The sequence below is a fragment of the Coffea arabica genome, chromosome 11e (genome assembly GCF_036785885.1).
Source record: "Coffea arabica cultivar ET-39 chromosome 11e, Coffea Arabica ET-39 HiFi, whole genome shotgun sequence".
Lineage (NCBI taxonomy): Eukaryota > Viridiplantae > Streptophyta > Magnoliopsida > Gentianales > Rubiaceae > Coffea > Coffea arabica.
This window is the reverse complement of record NC_092331.1, coordinates 53804124-53821207: the sequence shown is the minus strand read 5'-3', so window position 1 is coordinate 53821207 and position 17084 is coordinate 53804124. Positions and strand designations below refer to the sequence as shown.

Below are 17084 nucleotides of genomic sequence, written 5' to 3'. Positions count from 1 at the left end.
ATTCTTGAGGGCCAATGAAACCTTTAACTAAAAGTCTAAAACAAACTATTGCTCTACCTTTAGCATTTTTAAGGGCCAAGAAATTACGCTTTCAGTTCACGTACCAATACCGCAATTGATAACAATCTTTTTTAAAAGAAGGATCCAACTAAGAGGTGATGCTGCATGGAGAAGAAGAGAAGGGAATATGAAGCCACTGGATAAAAACTGAACAGAACATGTAGTATTGTTCAAGGGAAATAAAGAATGCAATGCAATTCGACTAACAATACGTAGGATACAATGAAAATCCTATTAGGACGCATCAATGGAGTTGACTTTCTGTTTCTTGTTCCTTTTAGCTCAAACTAGTGCAAAATTCATTCTCAAATTTAAAGCAGTCTGCCAGAAAACTTTTATACTAAGTTACAGATATATGATAATTGTTGTGCCATATCCCATAAATAATATGTACAAAATAGCGATGAAAAGTCAATGATTTAATGTAGTAACAGACCTAGCAAGATACAACTTTCATGAACCGTGTGCTGGAGAACGAGAACAATGTCCACATATTCACGCTAGGAATAATTGCTTCAATTGCATGCAATTCGGCTGCAGTAGACGCCTATATATATATTGTTTCCCAATCTTGCAACTCAAAAACATTTCTGTTCTGATTTTGCATTTCCAAGAGGAGAGATTGCATGGAGAATAAGATGAAAGCCAGTGCTTTCTTTCTACTTGTGTGTGTAATTCTGGGAAGTTTTGGAATTTGCAAAGCTGGCGGCCAAAAAAAGGAGGTCGGTGAAAAACTCTGTCAAAATCTTGGAATTGTTGGACAACATGGAATTGGCAATGAAGATCATGCCAAGGGCCTAAAGATGGATTACTATGAAGAAAGCTGCCCTCAAGTTGAATGCATCGTGAAGAACATCACATGGAGCAAAGTTGCTAATAACTCCACCTTGGCTGCAAAGTTACTAAGAATTCACTACCATGATTGCTTCGTTAGGGTGTGAATTAAATGTCTACATTTTCTATTTTTCTACCTTCTTTTTTTTTTTTTAATTCATGACCTAACTTTGAACTTTTGATATCTCTTTCAAAAGTTATTAATTTTTTATTTCCACCGTTTTTTGTTGTTTTATGACTTAACTTTCATGTTTTGATCTCTCTTTCAACTTACCTAGTCTTATCTTCGCAAGCCAAATTAATCCAAACCTTAGAAATTTCAATGTCAAGCATTTTTACACTCTAAATCTATATTGTGTCACTCAACTACTCAATCATTTTTTGGAAAACATTCATCATGCAGCAGAGTTCTATTCGTAATTTTCGGAATTTTCCCGGTAGGTTTTCCCCCCTCCCTATTCCTTCGAGTTATTTCATGAATTCGGTAACCTTTTTTGTTCGAGAAAATCATATAAAGTTGGATGTATTTATTCAATTATCTTGATTATTGGAACCAAATATATCTCATGCAATATTAATTCCACTCGCAGGGCTGTGATGCATCACTTCTTCTTGATTCGACCAGTAATAATACAGCTGAAAAAGAGGCAAGCCCAAACCGGGCTCTAACTGGATACGAGGTTATCGATGAGATAAAATCTAAACTTGAAAAAGAATGCCCCAATACAGTATCATGTGCTGACATTGTTGCTTTGGTTGCTCGAGATGCAGTGTCATATCAAGTAAGATTACATTACTTACATCCTTCTAACCTCAATTAGCTAACATAATCTTTCAAGATCAGATTCAATAGTCAGTACTATATCCTACTAACCTCAATTAACTAAGGCAATTGTTTGAACTGTGACTTAAGATGCAAATCACTTTTCTTTACCTAAGAGTAGGTTCTATTCACTAATTATGTGTTAAAAATCGACACATTCGTCATGCATTATGCACAAGGCTATTTGCTCCAAACCTGAAAATCACTTTTTTACCTTACATGTATTATATTATTACAATATATTTTTCTACAAAAATTCTAAGAACTTGCAATCCAAACGGGAAGGAAAGAGATTTACGGATGGACATTAAAAAATTTACAGTTTCAGCGGCCAATTTGGAAGGTTCCCACGGAAGGAAAGATGGAAGGGTGTCACTTGCCTCTGAAGTATTGCCAAGCTTACCCTCACCATTTGCAGACTTCCCAACTCTGCTTCAAAATTTTGAAAATCATAGTTTAGACATCAATGATCTTGTCACCCTATCAGGTATTTTTTTTTTTCTCCTTTTTTGCAATGTAACCAATAATCAATGAGATCTTCCACTTTCCCGTGGAATATATTCAATTTTTTTATTCTTGTATCAATTTATCATTGCATTATTCTTCCCAAAATATCTGGGTTGTGAATTTATATTAATATTACCCTTGTTTCCTTTAATTTTAAGATTGAAGAGTTGTGACACAAGCCGTTGACTGATTTCAATTTCAGGGGCACATACCCTTGGAAGAACTCACTGCACTTTGATTGCAAAAAGGCTCTACAACTTCACAGGGAAAGGTGACACAGATCCCTCTCTAGATTCAGATTATGCTGAAACTTTGAAGACCATCTGCCCTGTTCCAATTAATCCAGCAACTACCCTGGAGATGGATCCTGGAAGCTCATTGTCTTTTGACAGCCATTATTTTGTGGCTTTGAACCAAAACAAGACTCTTTTCTTATCAGATTCAGCCTTATTGACCAATCCTCAAGCAGCTGCTCTAGCAAAGGATCTCCAGAATTTTGATGACTTCCTTGAGCACTTTAAGGTATCTATCAATAAAATGGGTGCCATTGGAGTTCTTACAGATGGAAAGGGTGGTGAAATCAGGAAGAACTGCAGAGTTATCAATCCTTAAATCTTCTTGGTTTTGAAGACTATATCAATTAATCTTGGTTATTATTTCTTATTCTATGAAATATCAATCACAATTTAATTGCTTCTTCTTGGAAAAACCAAAACATGCCATGTATATCAATGTATGAACATATTTAAAGAATGGTAATATCAATATGGTGTGGCCGCACTTGAAATTATTAATGCTAGTAGTGAGAAACGAAAGCCTGCTTGTAATTAACAAATAATTCATTTCTTATCCCTTTAAACCACTACTACTACCATTTTTTGATATATATATATATATATATCAAACCCTAAACCTCTTACTTACATTCTCTCCCTGTACTTACCAACCCATCCCTCTCCCTTTTAAACCACTACTACGTTAAACTCTTCTTCCGTTAAAAAAAAAAAAAAGAAAAAGAAAGAAAATTTATCTTTGTGTTGTTTTAGTTAATCAAGTTAGAGAATTCCTATCAAGCATGGGACATTTTCCCAAAAAAAATAAAAAAACAAAGTTTGAGACTCTAAATATGTCCTTCATAGTATGTATATGTGATATATGTTGAATTATTAGAGTCATATAAGTTGAAACTAAATATGTGGACTTAATTGACAAAACATTTTCAAACAAAGAGATACTACACGATTCAAATAATGGGCCTGTCTGTGGGTCGAAACACTAATAAATGGGCCAGACATTAGAAACCATGCAAGCCCAGCTCTCAGCATCGGAGACCCTCCCAAAATATTGGAATAATGTAAGATTTGCAATAAATATTCGAGGGGCCCTATTTTGTGTCCTCAAAGTCAAGTGAAGATAAAAGGGGGTTTTGATGTCACCTCCTTCTTCTTTCTTTTTTGTTTATGTTCCCTAAAAGTGAAATTTTCAATATACATTTCAGCTTGAGTGATAGTTTTAGATATGGATGCAAATGAGAGTTTGGAGACTGAAGGAGGGAGCCCTCAAATGCTCAAATTTGATTTAATTTCTGCTATATTAAATTCTTTTCGTGATAAGAATAAGCATTTGTCAAGTCAAAAGTACGAGTCAAACTTAAATAATTCGTGCTATATATTTTTCTTTTCATTAAAATTTTAACGCGATAATATCGAGCTAAATACGAAAAGTGATAAACCCTATTGCCTTAAGTAGATTGTCGTAGTTGATAAACTAATCTTATAGGAGCTCTTATTGAGCATCTTGTGGCATTATATTAAGCTCAAAAAATTTATCTATGCTCACTACTTCTTATATTCTAGACTAGAGACTAGAATCTAAATATTTGTTGGGTGTATCGGTCTGGTTTCATACTATATCTTGGTTGATAGTGTCTCAATATATCAAGTTTTTATGGAGTCAAGTTCGATTTAAAAATAAAAAAAAAGTTTAATTTGCTATGCTCATACTTCATATATTATGACCTATTAAAAAAATTAAATTCTTGTTCAATTCTGATTGACATCATTTGTAACAAATCAATTTCATATGCCTCATATCCAACCACGTTCAATTCCATTCTCAAGAAACCTTTTTTCATGTTTGAACCCTAATTGTAAGACTGGTTTACTAGTAAACAGAGAACTGAGGGAATGGTTTAGTAGATTTTTTTCTAGCAACTCTGCCAGGCACTATCATGGCCAAGTCTTCGTCTTTATTGAAAGGCAAAAGAGATCCCACACCGGACTGCAGCCAAACTTTGTTTTAAGTTGTCCTTTCAACTTCTAGCTACTATAATACTACCAATAGTCATTCCTTACAGTTATATTTGCATTTTCCTATACCAGTATTTATATATGGGATAATTTCAGAAACCTCCCCTGAGGTTTCTGACAATTTCACTGAGCTCCCATGAGATATGAAAAATTATGCATACCTCCCTTATTATTTAAAATGATAATTTTACCCTTAAATATTTTAATGAAATTCTCTTATTTAGTACGCTTATACTTAGAACGAGTTTTAAAATTATTTTTTCATTTTTTTTCTTCTTATTCCTTTTTTAAAAATTTTTCATTAATAAAACTGTAGAACTACCACTATTGCCTCTAGGTTTCTATTATAACTAAATAGCGAACTAGTGATTTTTTTTTGACGAGTTAATTTTATATGTAATCAAATGTTTTTGCTGATCTTTTTTTTCTATTTTTTGGCATTAAAATTAACAATAAATCAAAAAGAAATGGCCCAAAAGTATTACTAAATTATGATAATCCCATTAGTCCAAAAATTTATAAACTCTAAATAAATTATTTCAACATTTTCTTATCTATCTTATAAATCTAAATCCATAATAAACTACCATTAAAAATATCATATCATAGCAATAAAATTATTATTATAGTTGTTTATCAAATAGATATGGACATGAAAATTTTGGTACCTTTTCCTTATAATTATACTAAATAATCTTATAATTGTATAAGAAAATAAATTAAAACTCATTCCATAAGAGCATTTTTGGATATTCATTTAAAAAATTGTCTAAGTCAATATTATTTTAAGATTTTGTTCCTAAAACTATCAAATCAAGGGAGGTAAGTGTAATTTTTCAAAGCTTATGGGGGTTCAGTGAAATTGTCAGAAACCTTAGGGGAGGTTTCTGAAATTATCCCTTTATATATGTTGTGTCACATTAACTTGGTTCAACAGAACAAGTCAAAAAGTATCTTTTCTCCCTCCTTCAGTCTTTCTCTACCTATTGATATAATCTCCTTGCTTTTAGCAAATAGGTCTAAGATTCTCATGCTCTGCTCCTCTTTGATCTAATATCAGCCTTAAGTATTGGTTCACCTCGAAGAAAAGCAATAGATGCTTCTCATCCGCACGTCTGATACATTACTACCTGTGTTATAGGGAAATCTCAACTAAAATATTAGATTAGCAATGATGAGGGGTAATCTACTCTTTAATTTAACAAGAGTACTCATCATTAACATTAATACCTAATCCCTATTTAAATGTGAATTTGTCTAAAGTAAATCATATATATATTGACAGTATATACACTATCACAGTTGGATGCACGACATATATACAAAATTTGGGTTTCAAATTCAAATTTGGATTACGTGTCATGCATCCAATAATAAATGTGTATATTCTGTCAGTGCATAGAAAATTAATCCATTTTTCTATCCTTGTTGTCACAACTAACAAAAATGAAGTTTCTTGAACGTTACCGTGTAAAAGAGGTCGATGCTAAGTCATTAATTACTACAAAATTATGTTAGACCACAACACAAAGTTGTATGCTTTTCAAGCTTTATATATACCCTTACTTTTCTTCAGATGAGGCCAGTGAATTTCCCAGAAGGATCCTTTGTCTATTTTAACAACCTTTCTCTGTATGACCTAACCTTTATAAATGCGCTTTCACCAAAGGTTTCATGTTTAAGGCATGAATCTTATCTCGTTGCAGAGATCAACTTTCATGTCTCAGTCTTGCGTAGAATTTTGGATGTACAAGAACCAATTATTTGCATGTGGATTACAAGTGCTTGTATATTATGCAGATACGTACACACAAGGACTGGCTAGCTTTGGTTGTTCCTTTATTCCAAGTTCAGTCGATTTCCCATACTTGGAATCATTTGCCATTATGGCAATCTTTCTTGGAAATTGCTTGTAATATGGTTGATGCATGACATCAGAGGAGCACATGATCATCAGAATATTTTCCTCTCTTGGAGGGGGAGCGTGTTAGAAGAATACCGTAACTGTAATGCTGAATTTTAACCTTAGTAAGCTGATACCTAATATCTAGAAGAATACCTTGATCAGATATGAAAAATGAAGAAAAAGGGAAGGCATTAATTAGTGTATTTGGAGTGAAAACAGATTTTGAATGGCTTTGTACTAATTTGGAGGGGTTATTGAAGACAACGACTAACATTTTGCTGTACATGGAAGGTGGGCAAGAACGAATAGGTCTTCGTATAAATTGAGGAGACTGATGGTCCATATCCATATTGGAAGATCAAAATGCTGCAAATTAAGTTGCGGATGTGCACGATCTCTCACATGGGGTGGGGGGACCGGGCAAAAGATTTGCTAAATTTTCATGTTGTTAGTCCTTTTTTCCAGTTATGTGTACAGCTGTTGCACGAACATATGCTTGACCACAACCATTGCTACCCCTTTTCAGTTTTCACTTGACCAGATGACATTCAAGACAGCCACGGATTTAAGGGGGGGCTGGTGGGGGCTTAAGCCCCCCCCCCCAAGCCGCCGGAAAACCCCCTATATATAGGGGATTCCGGCGGCCAGCCCAGCCCATTGAGGCTTGTCAATTAGCTAGTCTGTTAAAAGTTTGCGATGAACCCCGTAGGAGAGCTTTTCAGTTCTCAGCTGTCGTTTAGGATTTGCCATGATCAGATATGCATCAAGCAGCTAGCTTATCACGATTTTCTTTGGCTGAAGAGTTAGGTTGGTTGGCTAGTCACTGGAATTCTATTAGCTTTGCTGGTTGTTTTAATTAAGAGGTTAGACTTTGCTGCATTTATGTATTAAGTATGGAAATCAAGAAATGCAGCAGTTTTTATGGCATGTCCCTGTCTCTTCTACTGGAATCATGGGTGCCATTATTGAGGATGTTCAAAATGGCGTGGGGAACTGCTCCAAGAACTCTGGAGATAAACTGGAGGCATTTATGGAAATGGACTATGGAATATACCTCTTGGTTGTTTAGTCTAAGTAGATTGATTGATGTGTGAATAGATAGTGTTTCTTTTAATGTGTAAGGAAGATGTTTATCCTCTGCGTACAAGCTTCTCGTGCTGATTTGTTAATAAAATTTTTCAATATTTTGCTGCCCAAAAGAAAAAAAACACACATTTCACTCGAAAAGAAGTACAAAAAAGTGTTACAAGTCCCCAAAAACAAAAAAAAAAAACACCCTGCAACACATTGGCAGAGCTAGGACCCCTTGGACATGGGGACAATTGTCAACTAAAAAATCTAGAATAGAGTTAAGATTTATCTTTATTGTATAAGTCGTTGTATACCCCTTATATTTACCATGATCCTTGCTTCTGATTTAAGTTAAAAAAGATCGAAACATTTTTTTTTACTTGGGCTACAAGGTGGTGTTTAGGTTTAGTTTAGAACAAAACAATAATTTCTTGAAAAGTAACTATTGCAGAATTCTTACATGGGGGAGAAATTTTTATAAATATTTAGAAGAAGATGCTTGTAAGCGTAAATTCTGTAAATTTTTCGAGTGCCAATGGGGATGACTCTGTTGGTTTTTGGGGCATAAACTAAGAAACAACACCTTAGTGTTGCAAAAAAAAACTTATAAAAAACTTGTATTAAAGATGGAAAATGAGCTTATGTTACTCATTCATTAACTCACTATTTATAGTGATTATATTAAACAAATTAACAAAATATTCAATTAACAATTATTTTAAAAATCTCAACAAAATATAATCTTCTTCTACTAGCAAATCTTAACTAAAATATTTGTTAACAAACCAACATGATCTTTGGTTAATAAATATCCTTATTTTTCTAATAACTAAATTATTTTGATATCAAAGTCAATTTTCAGGTTGTTGATTTAATTATACAAGAGATGAATAATCGTTTCTCGGAAGTTAGCACGGAATTGCTTAGTTGCATAGCATGTCTTGATTCAAAAAGTTCTTTCTCTCAATTCGATGTGCAGAAACTACTCCGTCTTGCTGATTTATATTCTGAAGACTTCTCAAGTAACGATTATTTATATCTTGAGTCTCAACTTCGAAATTATATTTATAATGTGCAACGCGATCCTCAATTTTCAGAAGTTGGAGATTTGGGAAGTCTTGCTCAACAAATGGTTAAAACTGGTAAAAATACAGTTTTTCCATTGGTTTATCGTCTGATCCAGTTGGCATTAGTTCTACCAGTTGCGACTGCTTCTGTTGAAAGAGTATTTTCTGCAATGAATATTGTCAAGACTGATTTGCGCAACAAAATGGGAGACGAGTGGATGAATGACTGTCTGGTTGTATACATCGAGAAGGATATTTTTGCAACAATTGAAAATGAGCAAATATTGCAGCGTTTTCAACGGATGAAGACTCGCAGAATGCAATTGCCTCCTCTTCGTTATTCGAGTGCAACAACTACCAATACTTCAAGTGTTAATCAATAACAAATTTTTGGGTATGTATAATTATATGTTTTTATTATTTTTATAATTATTGATTCTAAATTTTACTTATTAAATATATTTATTTCGTCACAAAAAAATTTTTTTAATACACTTCAGCCCCCCCAAAAATAAATTTCTGGTTCCGCCCCTGATTCAAGAAATGTGCTGGCTACCGAAGTAAGAGATTTTGAATTAGGCAGAATTCAGGTTTTCATTGGATTCAACTTCAGAACCAATTACATAAAGCATATAACTTTCCATTTGCAAGGAAAAGACGAAGTTTGATAAGGAAAAACTTTACAGGTTAACAGAAAATAAGTGGGAGACCCCAAAATTACAAAAAAAAAACCCCTGAATTCTAGCTTAGAGAACTGAGTAGAACGTCTTGTTCCTCTTCAATATTTGCTTGTATAGCAGGGACAAATCTTTGCTCCACGGGAGTAGCTAAGGCTATTTCTTGCTCATCTGCAGGGCGAGCTGGAGAAAGCTCATCTGGTGATGGAAGCCTATTTATTAATCTATCTAAAGCTTCCTTCATCCACCATTGCTTGCATGCATCTCGTGCTTCTACCACAGTCATCTGCATAAAGAGTTAGCATCTAAGAATTTTCAAAGTTCAAGAGAAAATTCAGCAGAAATGAACTTCTTCTGGTCATATCTGTCACATAAGCATGTTCTAGCTAGCATACATAAGAGAAGATCAGGAGTTGAGTGTTAAGAGTTAACATTTAGCTTTAAAGTCAAATCTAAAAATATTTTTGCAAAGTTTACAGACCTAACTCTAGTTGCACCATGGATTACCGCAGTTGAGATGCACATATCATAAGCAAAACAAAATCAGGCTGTAGCAGTTGCTTTACTTTTGAAATTCGTCTAGTCTTTACAAAATTTTCCCACAGTTAACATTGTGAAATATGCCGTACACGGCTATTCTTAGGATTTAATTTCTTTCAAAAAATTTAAGAAATCAATCTGTTAAATTATGTAAAATGAAAATTTAATGATCGTTAGATATATGGATGTGCAACATACCCATGCTCTTTTCCTGACATTTTTTTCAGGCCATGGATCAAGTTCTTCTGTTACAAGCAAAGGGAACATGTAACCTTCATGGTAGATTTCTTGGCTTTTGCTCTTGAATCTCCATATACCTAGTTCATCCTGCAATTTACAGCATCCGATCAGATCAAACATCTTATTCAAGAAAACCTGTACTGACAATTTTTATCTAGAACTTTTTGTTAGTACAAAAATCTTAACATTTTTTTGCTAGTTCAAAGATAACTAAACATGGACAAGCTGTATGAAATCCTCATCCAAAATCTTGCTCACCTCAACATTGCCAAGAACTCCAGCTTCTTCAAGTGTTTCACGACGACCAGCTTCTTTAATAGATTCACCAAATTCCCAACCTCCCTGGTTTGCAAAATTGTTAAGCATCATTCATTTATCAATGCATCAATTAGTACCAAATGATCAATCAAGAAATGTTGTTATGCAACCAATTACCTTCGGGAACATAACCTCTTGACTTTTTGGTGAACTGACAAGAAGGACTTCCACTTCGTTATTGGTCTTCTCACTTCCTTCCGACTTAAATCTATACGGGATACACCTGAATAATACAGAAACCAATGAGCCAAGTTTAAAACATGAAAATCAAAAACCTATTGATGATCCAAAACAAAACCAAGTAGTTGGATTCTAGGACATAATCCCAGAACCAAATTAAGTTAACAAAAGAGAAACAAATGTCTAGATAAATTTTAGTATGTATTGTTCCCTTTTGTTTAGTTTGGTAGTCCAAAAGTTAAAAAGTTCTGAAGGATCAGAAAGATGTTGCAAAACCATACCCTACAACAAGACGACAACCTTGATCATTGTATCTCTGTAAGTGCCTTCCCTTTCCAGGAATCGGAAAAACCATCTGCCTCTATGGCTACCACCACGAAACCTTGGATGGAATTTGAAGATGGGGCCGAATGACTTTGTCCTGATCACATGGATTGTATAGCCACGGAACTCCCAAAAAAAAAATGTGAGCAGCTGTATTTTGTAGTTCTGTTCTGTATATATGCTATTGTAGTTTGCAGTGAAATGAGCTGAACATAAAAGCATGATGAGGGTGCTTGGTGTTCAAATTTTGTGTCATTTTTTTATTTTTCAATTTTACCCTATAAAAAGTAAAGATTTATTAAAAATAAATGCTTAATTTAATAACTTCTCATAACTTCCATACCTATAACTTCTATTTATTTTTTGAGTAATTTTTTTTATACACTTTAAGTGCACAACTTTTTTTACACTAGCAGGTTTCAATTATGCCACCTAACATGAATTTAAATTTGAAATTCAAATCATACACATGTGGTATACATCTTTTGTTGTTAGTGTAAAAAAATAACTATACTGTCAGTACATAAATAATTAATTCTTTTTTTATTTGTTTATAAAATAAACTCATGACTCGTTTTTTTTTTGTTAAATAATAATAACTTCTATTGATTTTAATAAAAATAACTTAATTTTTTTCTTCTTAATTTGCACACCCTATTTTCCCACTAGTATTTATAATACTTGCCCCACATGCTTTGTTGATTAAGATAACTCCAAACAGCTCCGCTAAAATTTCTAGAAATGTTACTTACTTTGCACCCTTGAGGTTTGAAAGTCTCGCATACCTCCACTGCAGTATGATGGGACCGGTAGTCCCCATCAAAAGTAGCAAATCGACAACATGACCGTCGCAATCAAAATAATTGGTTTATGCAAAGAAAAAACAAAAAATGAAGATAAAAAGAATTATTTTTGCAGAAAGAAAAAAGAAAAAGGAAAAAACTGAATTGAAAACCACCAATTTACTATCACAAGATTGTACCATATTTGGCGCCATCAACAGTAGAAGTTAGAATTTGCACCACCAATGCCTCAAAAATTTTGTGAACACTGCAGAGTCTGGTCATTTTTGTATGGCGAAGGGCGATTTCAATTATTTTGATACTTTTTTCCCCTTTGTGTTGTACAATTGCCTTCTTGTCGTTTGCCATTTGCCTCATCGCCTTCATGCTCTTGGAAGAAATAGCATCTAACACAACTAAAATACAGCTTATATGGCTTCATTTCTCTTTCGAAAGTTCTTTCTATCACTTTGCATTTTGCATCCAAAATATCAATTGTTCATGCTGAATGACGTTGTTTTGATTCATAAGATGGCCTCGAATGCTTGAACTTGCCATATTCAGCTACGTTACTTTACCTTAGTTTGCTCTTACTTTGCTTCGTTTGCTACAACTTTTTGGCCTTCTATTGCTACCTTTCTTAGTGTCATGTTGCAAAAGAAGCCATTGCGATAATGATCTTCTAATTGGTCCAATGTTGCACATTTACATTTTATTGCACTTACACCCTCTCAAATATTTTCCTTTAGCTTCCAGTCGTTTTTTTCAATATAATTGATGTTGAAAATTTATGAATTGGACAACATAAGTGCGATTATGAAAAATAAGCCTTCATCTCTCGTCTCATTTACATTTTTTTTTATTAATGTTACTATTTTTAAAGAATTAATCTTCTATACAATGATAGCTTATACACTATCACTATTGAATTGATGACAAGCAATCTAAATTTGAATTTGAATTTCAAAATTTTGCATATGAGTCGTGCATGTAACTGTGATAGTGTATATGCTATCAATGTGTATAAGATTAACTCTCTTTTAAAAGGGATTGGCAATGCTATGAAAACATGCTTTCAAGAGAGATAAGTGAGATTGTTGAAATCTCAAAATACTCTATGTATATTTAGAAATCGCAGGAGAAGCTTCTAAAATTATCCGTTGTTGATTTTCCCTGTTTAACTTTTTTTTTGTCGCAAAAATAGGATTCCTATAATCTAATTTAGCCTATTCTAGAAGGAGGGGGACTCAATGTGAATAGAAACTCTATCGAAGAAGACCAATTAAGACCGCCACATACAGTGGCAAATTGGTGTGAGATAAAGATTAAATCCTTAATCTCACACATGACGAAAATAGTCTTGGGTGATGACCACCGGACCAAAGGCCCAGTGGCTCCCTGTTTAACTCAGTATGTTCAAAGAAATAACACATATGGGCTTGACTGACAAGGGTCCATCGTTCTAGACAAACCTATTAAAATATATATATTTGATTTTCATGTTCCATAAATGTAAAACGCGTACAGTATTAATTAATGGCCTCGGGCCACATCTACTACAAGGACGTTCCACAGCTATACATCTAAATTCTATGTCGTTTGTTATTCAAGAATTATACTACCAAATGTTTTTAACTGTTTATTTATTTTTTTTACATGTAAATGAGAGTTTTTGAATTCAAGATCTTTTACTTCCCATTTACAATCTTTTCTATTTTATTGTCCAATCCAACCCCCAAACGTATAATGACGTTCTCAGAGCAGATTGTAGTAGGACAAAATGGTTGAGGCTATAAGAATCAATTAAAACTATTCTTTGGTACATTTAGATTTTAACTTCTTTTTGTTAATAATAAAATTAAATTCCAGACACAAAGCAAATGAGAATATCAAAAAAATTAATTATTCAAAATCATAATGTATAATCAGTAGAAATTATCAAATGAAAACAAGCCCTATATATGAAAAAGGGAAAAAATATTAGCTATACATTTAAAGTCTGATATTAAAAGAAGGGAAATGTTTATTTACATTCCATTTTTGTTATTTGCACTCTCACTATCATTCTAATTATATAATTTTTATTTATTAGATTATATAGTAAAATAAATTATGGGAGTGCAAATAATAAAAAATGAAATGCAAATAACATTTTTCAAAAAAAAAAAAGTACCTATCAAAACAATTGTTGATAACCTATTGTACACTTTGGACTTGTCAAAAGTTGACCACGTAGTCTTCATCCAGAACCAGACTGTACTGGATGCGGGGCCCTCTATCCTAAATTACTGATTTAATTGTGGGCCTCAACAGCTCACAATCAACGACGATTTCTTATTTAATTTGAGGTGTTGGACTTTTCCAAGATGGATAGTTAGTCTAATAAGTACACACGAGACTTGAATTTTATCTGATCATTTTTACCAAGCATTCAAATAGATCAAAATCTTATCCTTTTGCATAGATCAGTATACAAGTTGCTGTTGTCTTGCATGGAATTTTGCCAGCAGCTAGCATAAACAAGAAACAACCACTTGCATGTTCTTGGAAGTTCTTGCCTATGCAGAAACACGCACACACGCACTAGGGTGGCTGGCTTCCATTTCCCCTTTATTCCAAAATGAGCTAGTGCCCTCTTGACTTTTTAATACTTTGCCTAAGATGCTCTTGGCAAATTGTTAAGGCCCTCTTTGAAATTGCAGTGCGTTTGATAAAAAAGTATTTTGGAAAGATAAAATCACTTTTAACGTGTTTGATCACGAGGTCGATCTCTCTTGCTTACATTTAAAAGAGAAAAAACATGTTTGGTGAGTATCATTTCTAAAATTTTGGAGTAGAGTTTTTGGCCATTGAAGTGCTTTTGGCATTAATTCAAAATTGCTGCTCTTAGAGCAACTTATGTGTTTCAAAAAATAAAAATAAAATTAACTTTAGCAAATTTATTATAAATTTTGAACTAAATGAGGAGATAAATATGCTTTATAATTTCAAAATTATATATTATCAAATAAATAAAGTATTTTGACAAAAACAATAATACTAATTAAAGTGCTTCCCATAAGCCACCGCATCTCCAAAGGGGCTCTAAGCAAATTGGGACAATGCATTTTACCAAAAGGAAGATTAACGAGAAATTTGGGCTTAATTTCTATGCCCTCCACCCCGGATTATCTTGTTTCAAGTAACTAAGTTTTTAAAAAACTTGGCCATTTCAACTTATCGAAATTGATTTTTGTTAAAAAAAAAAAAAATTGGACATTCTATACCTATCACTCGGGATTGTAGAGGATCTATGATACGTAAGCATAATTACTCCACGTCGGAATTTTTGCTCCGCCTATCATAAATGACCCAGAGCTGTAATTGTTCTTGTCGGCAATTGGCACCGGCAAGGACTAGAGAGCCTATCAAACTTGATAGCGGCTGCCGAGGACCGACAAGGGTAAGATTCATGGTTTACCAAAGTACTAGTGTGAATACCCGTGCTACGCACGGTGCCTACATTATTAAAAAAAAATTACAATCTATGGAAGAATTTAAAAATAGTAAAATATTATAATCACGGACACATGAAAATATATTTTAAAAAAATGAAACTTTGTAACAATAGTTCAATATATGATAGAAACATCTCCATTATTTATAAACGATCATTTCGATGAAGGTTGGATCCTGAAAAAAAAATAGAAATCTATATCATAAATTGAGCGACATAAGGGTCCAATTAAATATAATTGAATATTTAATTTGATAAGTAAATGAAATACTTACAGACATTTTGCCTTTGATTTGATAATTTTCTACGAAGGTGTAAACATTCTTCACAACAGTCAACTCTGAGTACGAACGCCAGTATTGGGGATTTAATTAATTCTGTTGTTTTTTGTGGAGTTCGCACTATAAATGAGAATGCACGATTTTTGCATGAATTAATGTGTTGGTCGAACAATGCACCTCCACTTTTCTGACAATTAAAAGCATACATAGTTCAAAATTATCTTTTGTTTTAGACAGTTTGTAAATAATATTGTGTAAAAAAATATACATATAAATAATGTATACCTTTGTTTTTAAATCTCTAAGATAAAAAACATCACAACGAAACATGAATCGTGCATGCCTGTCTTGAAGAGCGAAGTATAGTACCGAAACTTGTAAACAATGGAAACAACAATCATATTATAATATTGAAAATATTAGTAATAATTGAAATTACAATGAAAATGTCAATATTCAAAGAATAAATAGTACCGAAACTTCTATTTTGATAATAAGATTACTGTCCATAAGATTACACCTAAAAAGTATAAATTTTTAGGTGTCATTGTCTCATATGTTCTCGTAAGCAATGTTTTGCAAGATTCTTAGGTGCCATTGTCTCATATGTTTTTGCAAGAATTATTTTTTGAATCTATTCCCTTTTTTTTTTTTTTTTGCTCTTTCTCTCGATCGTCAACATTTTTGTCTTGCACGATTCCAACTTTCCACAGCATAATCCAGATTTAAGCAGCCCAAGGACATGTAATGCAGTAAGACACAAAATCTGCCAAAAAAAAAAGCCAAAACACAAAAAATGAACCTACCTGCTAGTAGTAATCTCTTAATGTCAACCTTCAGAACATCTTATTTCAAAGAAACGAAGAAACTCCAAAGATCACAACTCATAATTAATAGTACTACTATTTTTCGTGATCAGAATTAATAGTACTACAGCAATATGCTACCATATTAACGGTTTGGGAAAAAATCTACATAAGTCACATCATGAGCACAACTCATGACATGATCAGTTTTTCAGCCATAATGTGGGACGTAGTATACTTTTGGGAATTACTCATTATCTTTGTCAAATTTAAAGAGCTATAGTGAAGCACTTTAAGCATGATCTTCCACCAAAAACTTCTGCAATAAATGCAAACTGCATTTCTTGTTCATTATAATGTTTCAGTTAATTCACATTACCTTACTTTTATATTTTTTTCAAAAGAAAAAAAAGAATGTTACATTAGTCCCTCGTCAGTTTCCCAAGCTATTTGTCTCTAAGTCTGGATAGTCACTCGAGGTGACTGGAGAAATTATCTTAATCTCCATTTTTGTTCCAAACTTTTAGCGCTTTGTGCGTAGAAATAATAGCATTAATGGGAAGACATTTAATGGAAAAATAACGTTTTCCCTAATCAAAGCTATGACCATGTTCCGGGACTAATCTGATTAATTACTAATACAATGAGAACTATATGTCTAAATGCCTAAACTCACATAAAAGCCATAGTACCATACTCTGTTGATTGAGCCAGCAAGGATTAGTATGGAAACAACAATAATATTACAATATTGAGAATATTATTAATAATTGAAAATACAATGAAAATATCAATATTAAAAGAATAAATAGTACCGAAACTTCTAATTTGATTGGCGCGGCGTTTGAGTCGGTGTAGTCGAG

The 17084-nt window shown here is 33.1% G+C and overlaps 2 protein-coding genes and 1 pseudogene across 2 annotated transcripts; 2 read left to right on the top strand and 1 right to left on the bottom strand.

The window, feature by feature from the left end:
* Window positions 1-698: 698 nt before the first annotated feature.
* On the top strand, window positions 699-2836 carry LOC113718521 (peroxidase 24-like; annotated as a pseudogene).
* A 4510-nt stretch (window positions 2837-7346) lies between these two features.
* LOC140021385 (uncharacterized) lies at window positions 7347-8960 on the top strand. The gene is made up of 2 exons (XM_072072145.1): window positions 7347-7499; window positions 8373-8960. Exons 1-2 carry the CDS (start codon window positions 7347-7349, stop codon window positions 8958-8960), a joined length of 741 nt encoding a protein of 246 aa, XP_071928246.1.
* A 166-nt stretch (window positions 8961-9126) lies between these two features.
* Window positions 9127-11017, bottom strand: LOC113718040 (nudix hydrolase 17, mitochondrial). The gene is made up of 5 exons (XM_027242964.2): window positions 10814-11017; window positions 10470-10575; window positions 10293-10376; window positions 9993-10121; window positions 9127-9540 (listed from the first exon to the last, which is right to left on the bottom strand). Exons 1-5 carry the CDS (start codon window positions 10885-10887, stop codon window positions 9319-9321), a joined length of 615 nt encoding a protein of 204 aa, XP_027098765.1. The 5' UTR covers window positions 10888-11017; the 3' UTR covers window positions 9127-9318.
* Between the last annotated feature and the right edge of the window lie 6067 nt (window positions 11018-17084).

What these genes read in the sequence shown, in the direction of transcription:
- LOC140021385 (XM_072072145.1), top strand. Translation starts at nt 7,347, where the DNA reads ATGCAGCAGTTTTTATGGCATGTCCCTGTCTCTTCTACTGGAATCATG. An exon ending in ACTATGGAATATACCTCTTG is followed by an intron (nt 7,500 to 8,372) that starts GTTGTTTAGTCT and finishes GTCAATTTTCAG; the next exon opens with GTTGTTGATTTAATTATACA.
- LOC113718040 (XM_027242964.2), bottom strand. Translation starts at nt 10,887, where the DNA reads ATGGTTTTTCCGATTCCTGGAAAGGGAAGGCACTTACAGAGATACAAT. An exon ending in AAGAGGTTATGTTCCCGAAG is followed by an intron (nt 10,377 to 10,469) that starts GTAATTGGTTGC and finishes TTTGCAAACCAG; the next exon opens with GGAGGTTGGGAATTTGGTGA. An exon ending in ATGTCAGGAAAAGAGCATGG is followed by an intron (nt 9,541 to 9,992) that starts GTATGTTGCACA and finishes CTCTTTATGCAG; the next exon opens with ATGACTGTGGTAGAAGCACG.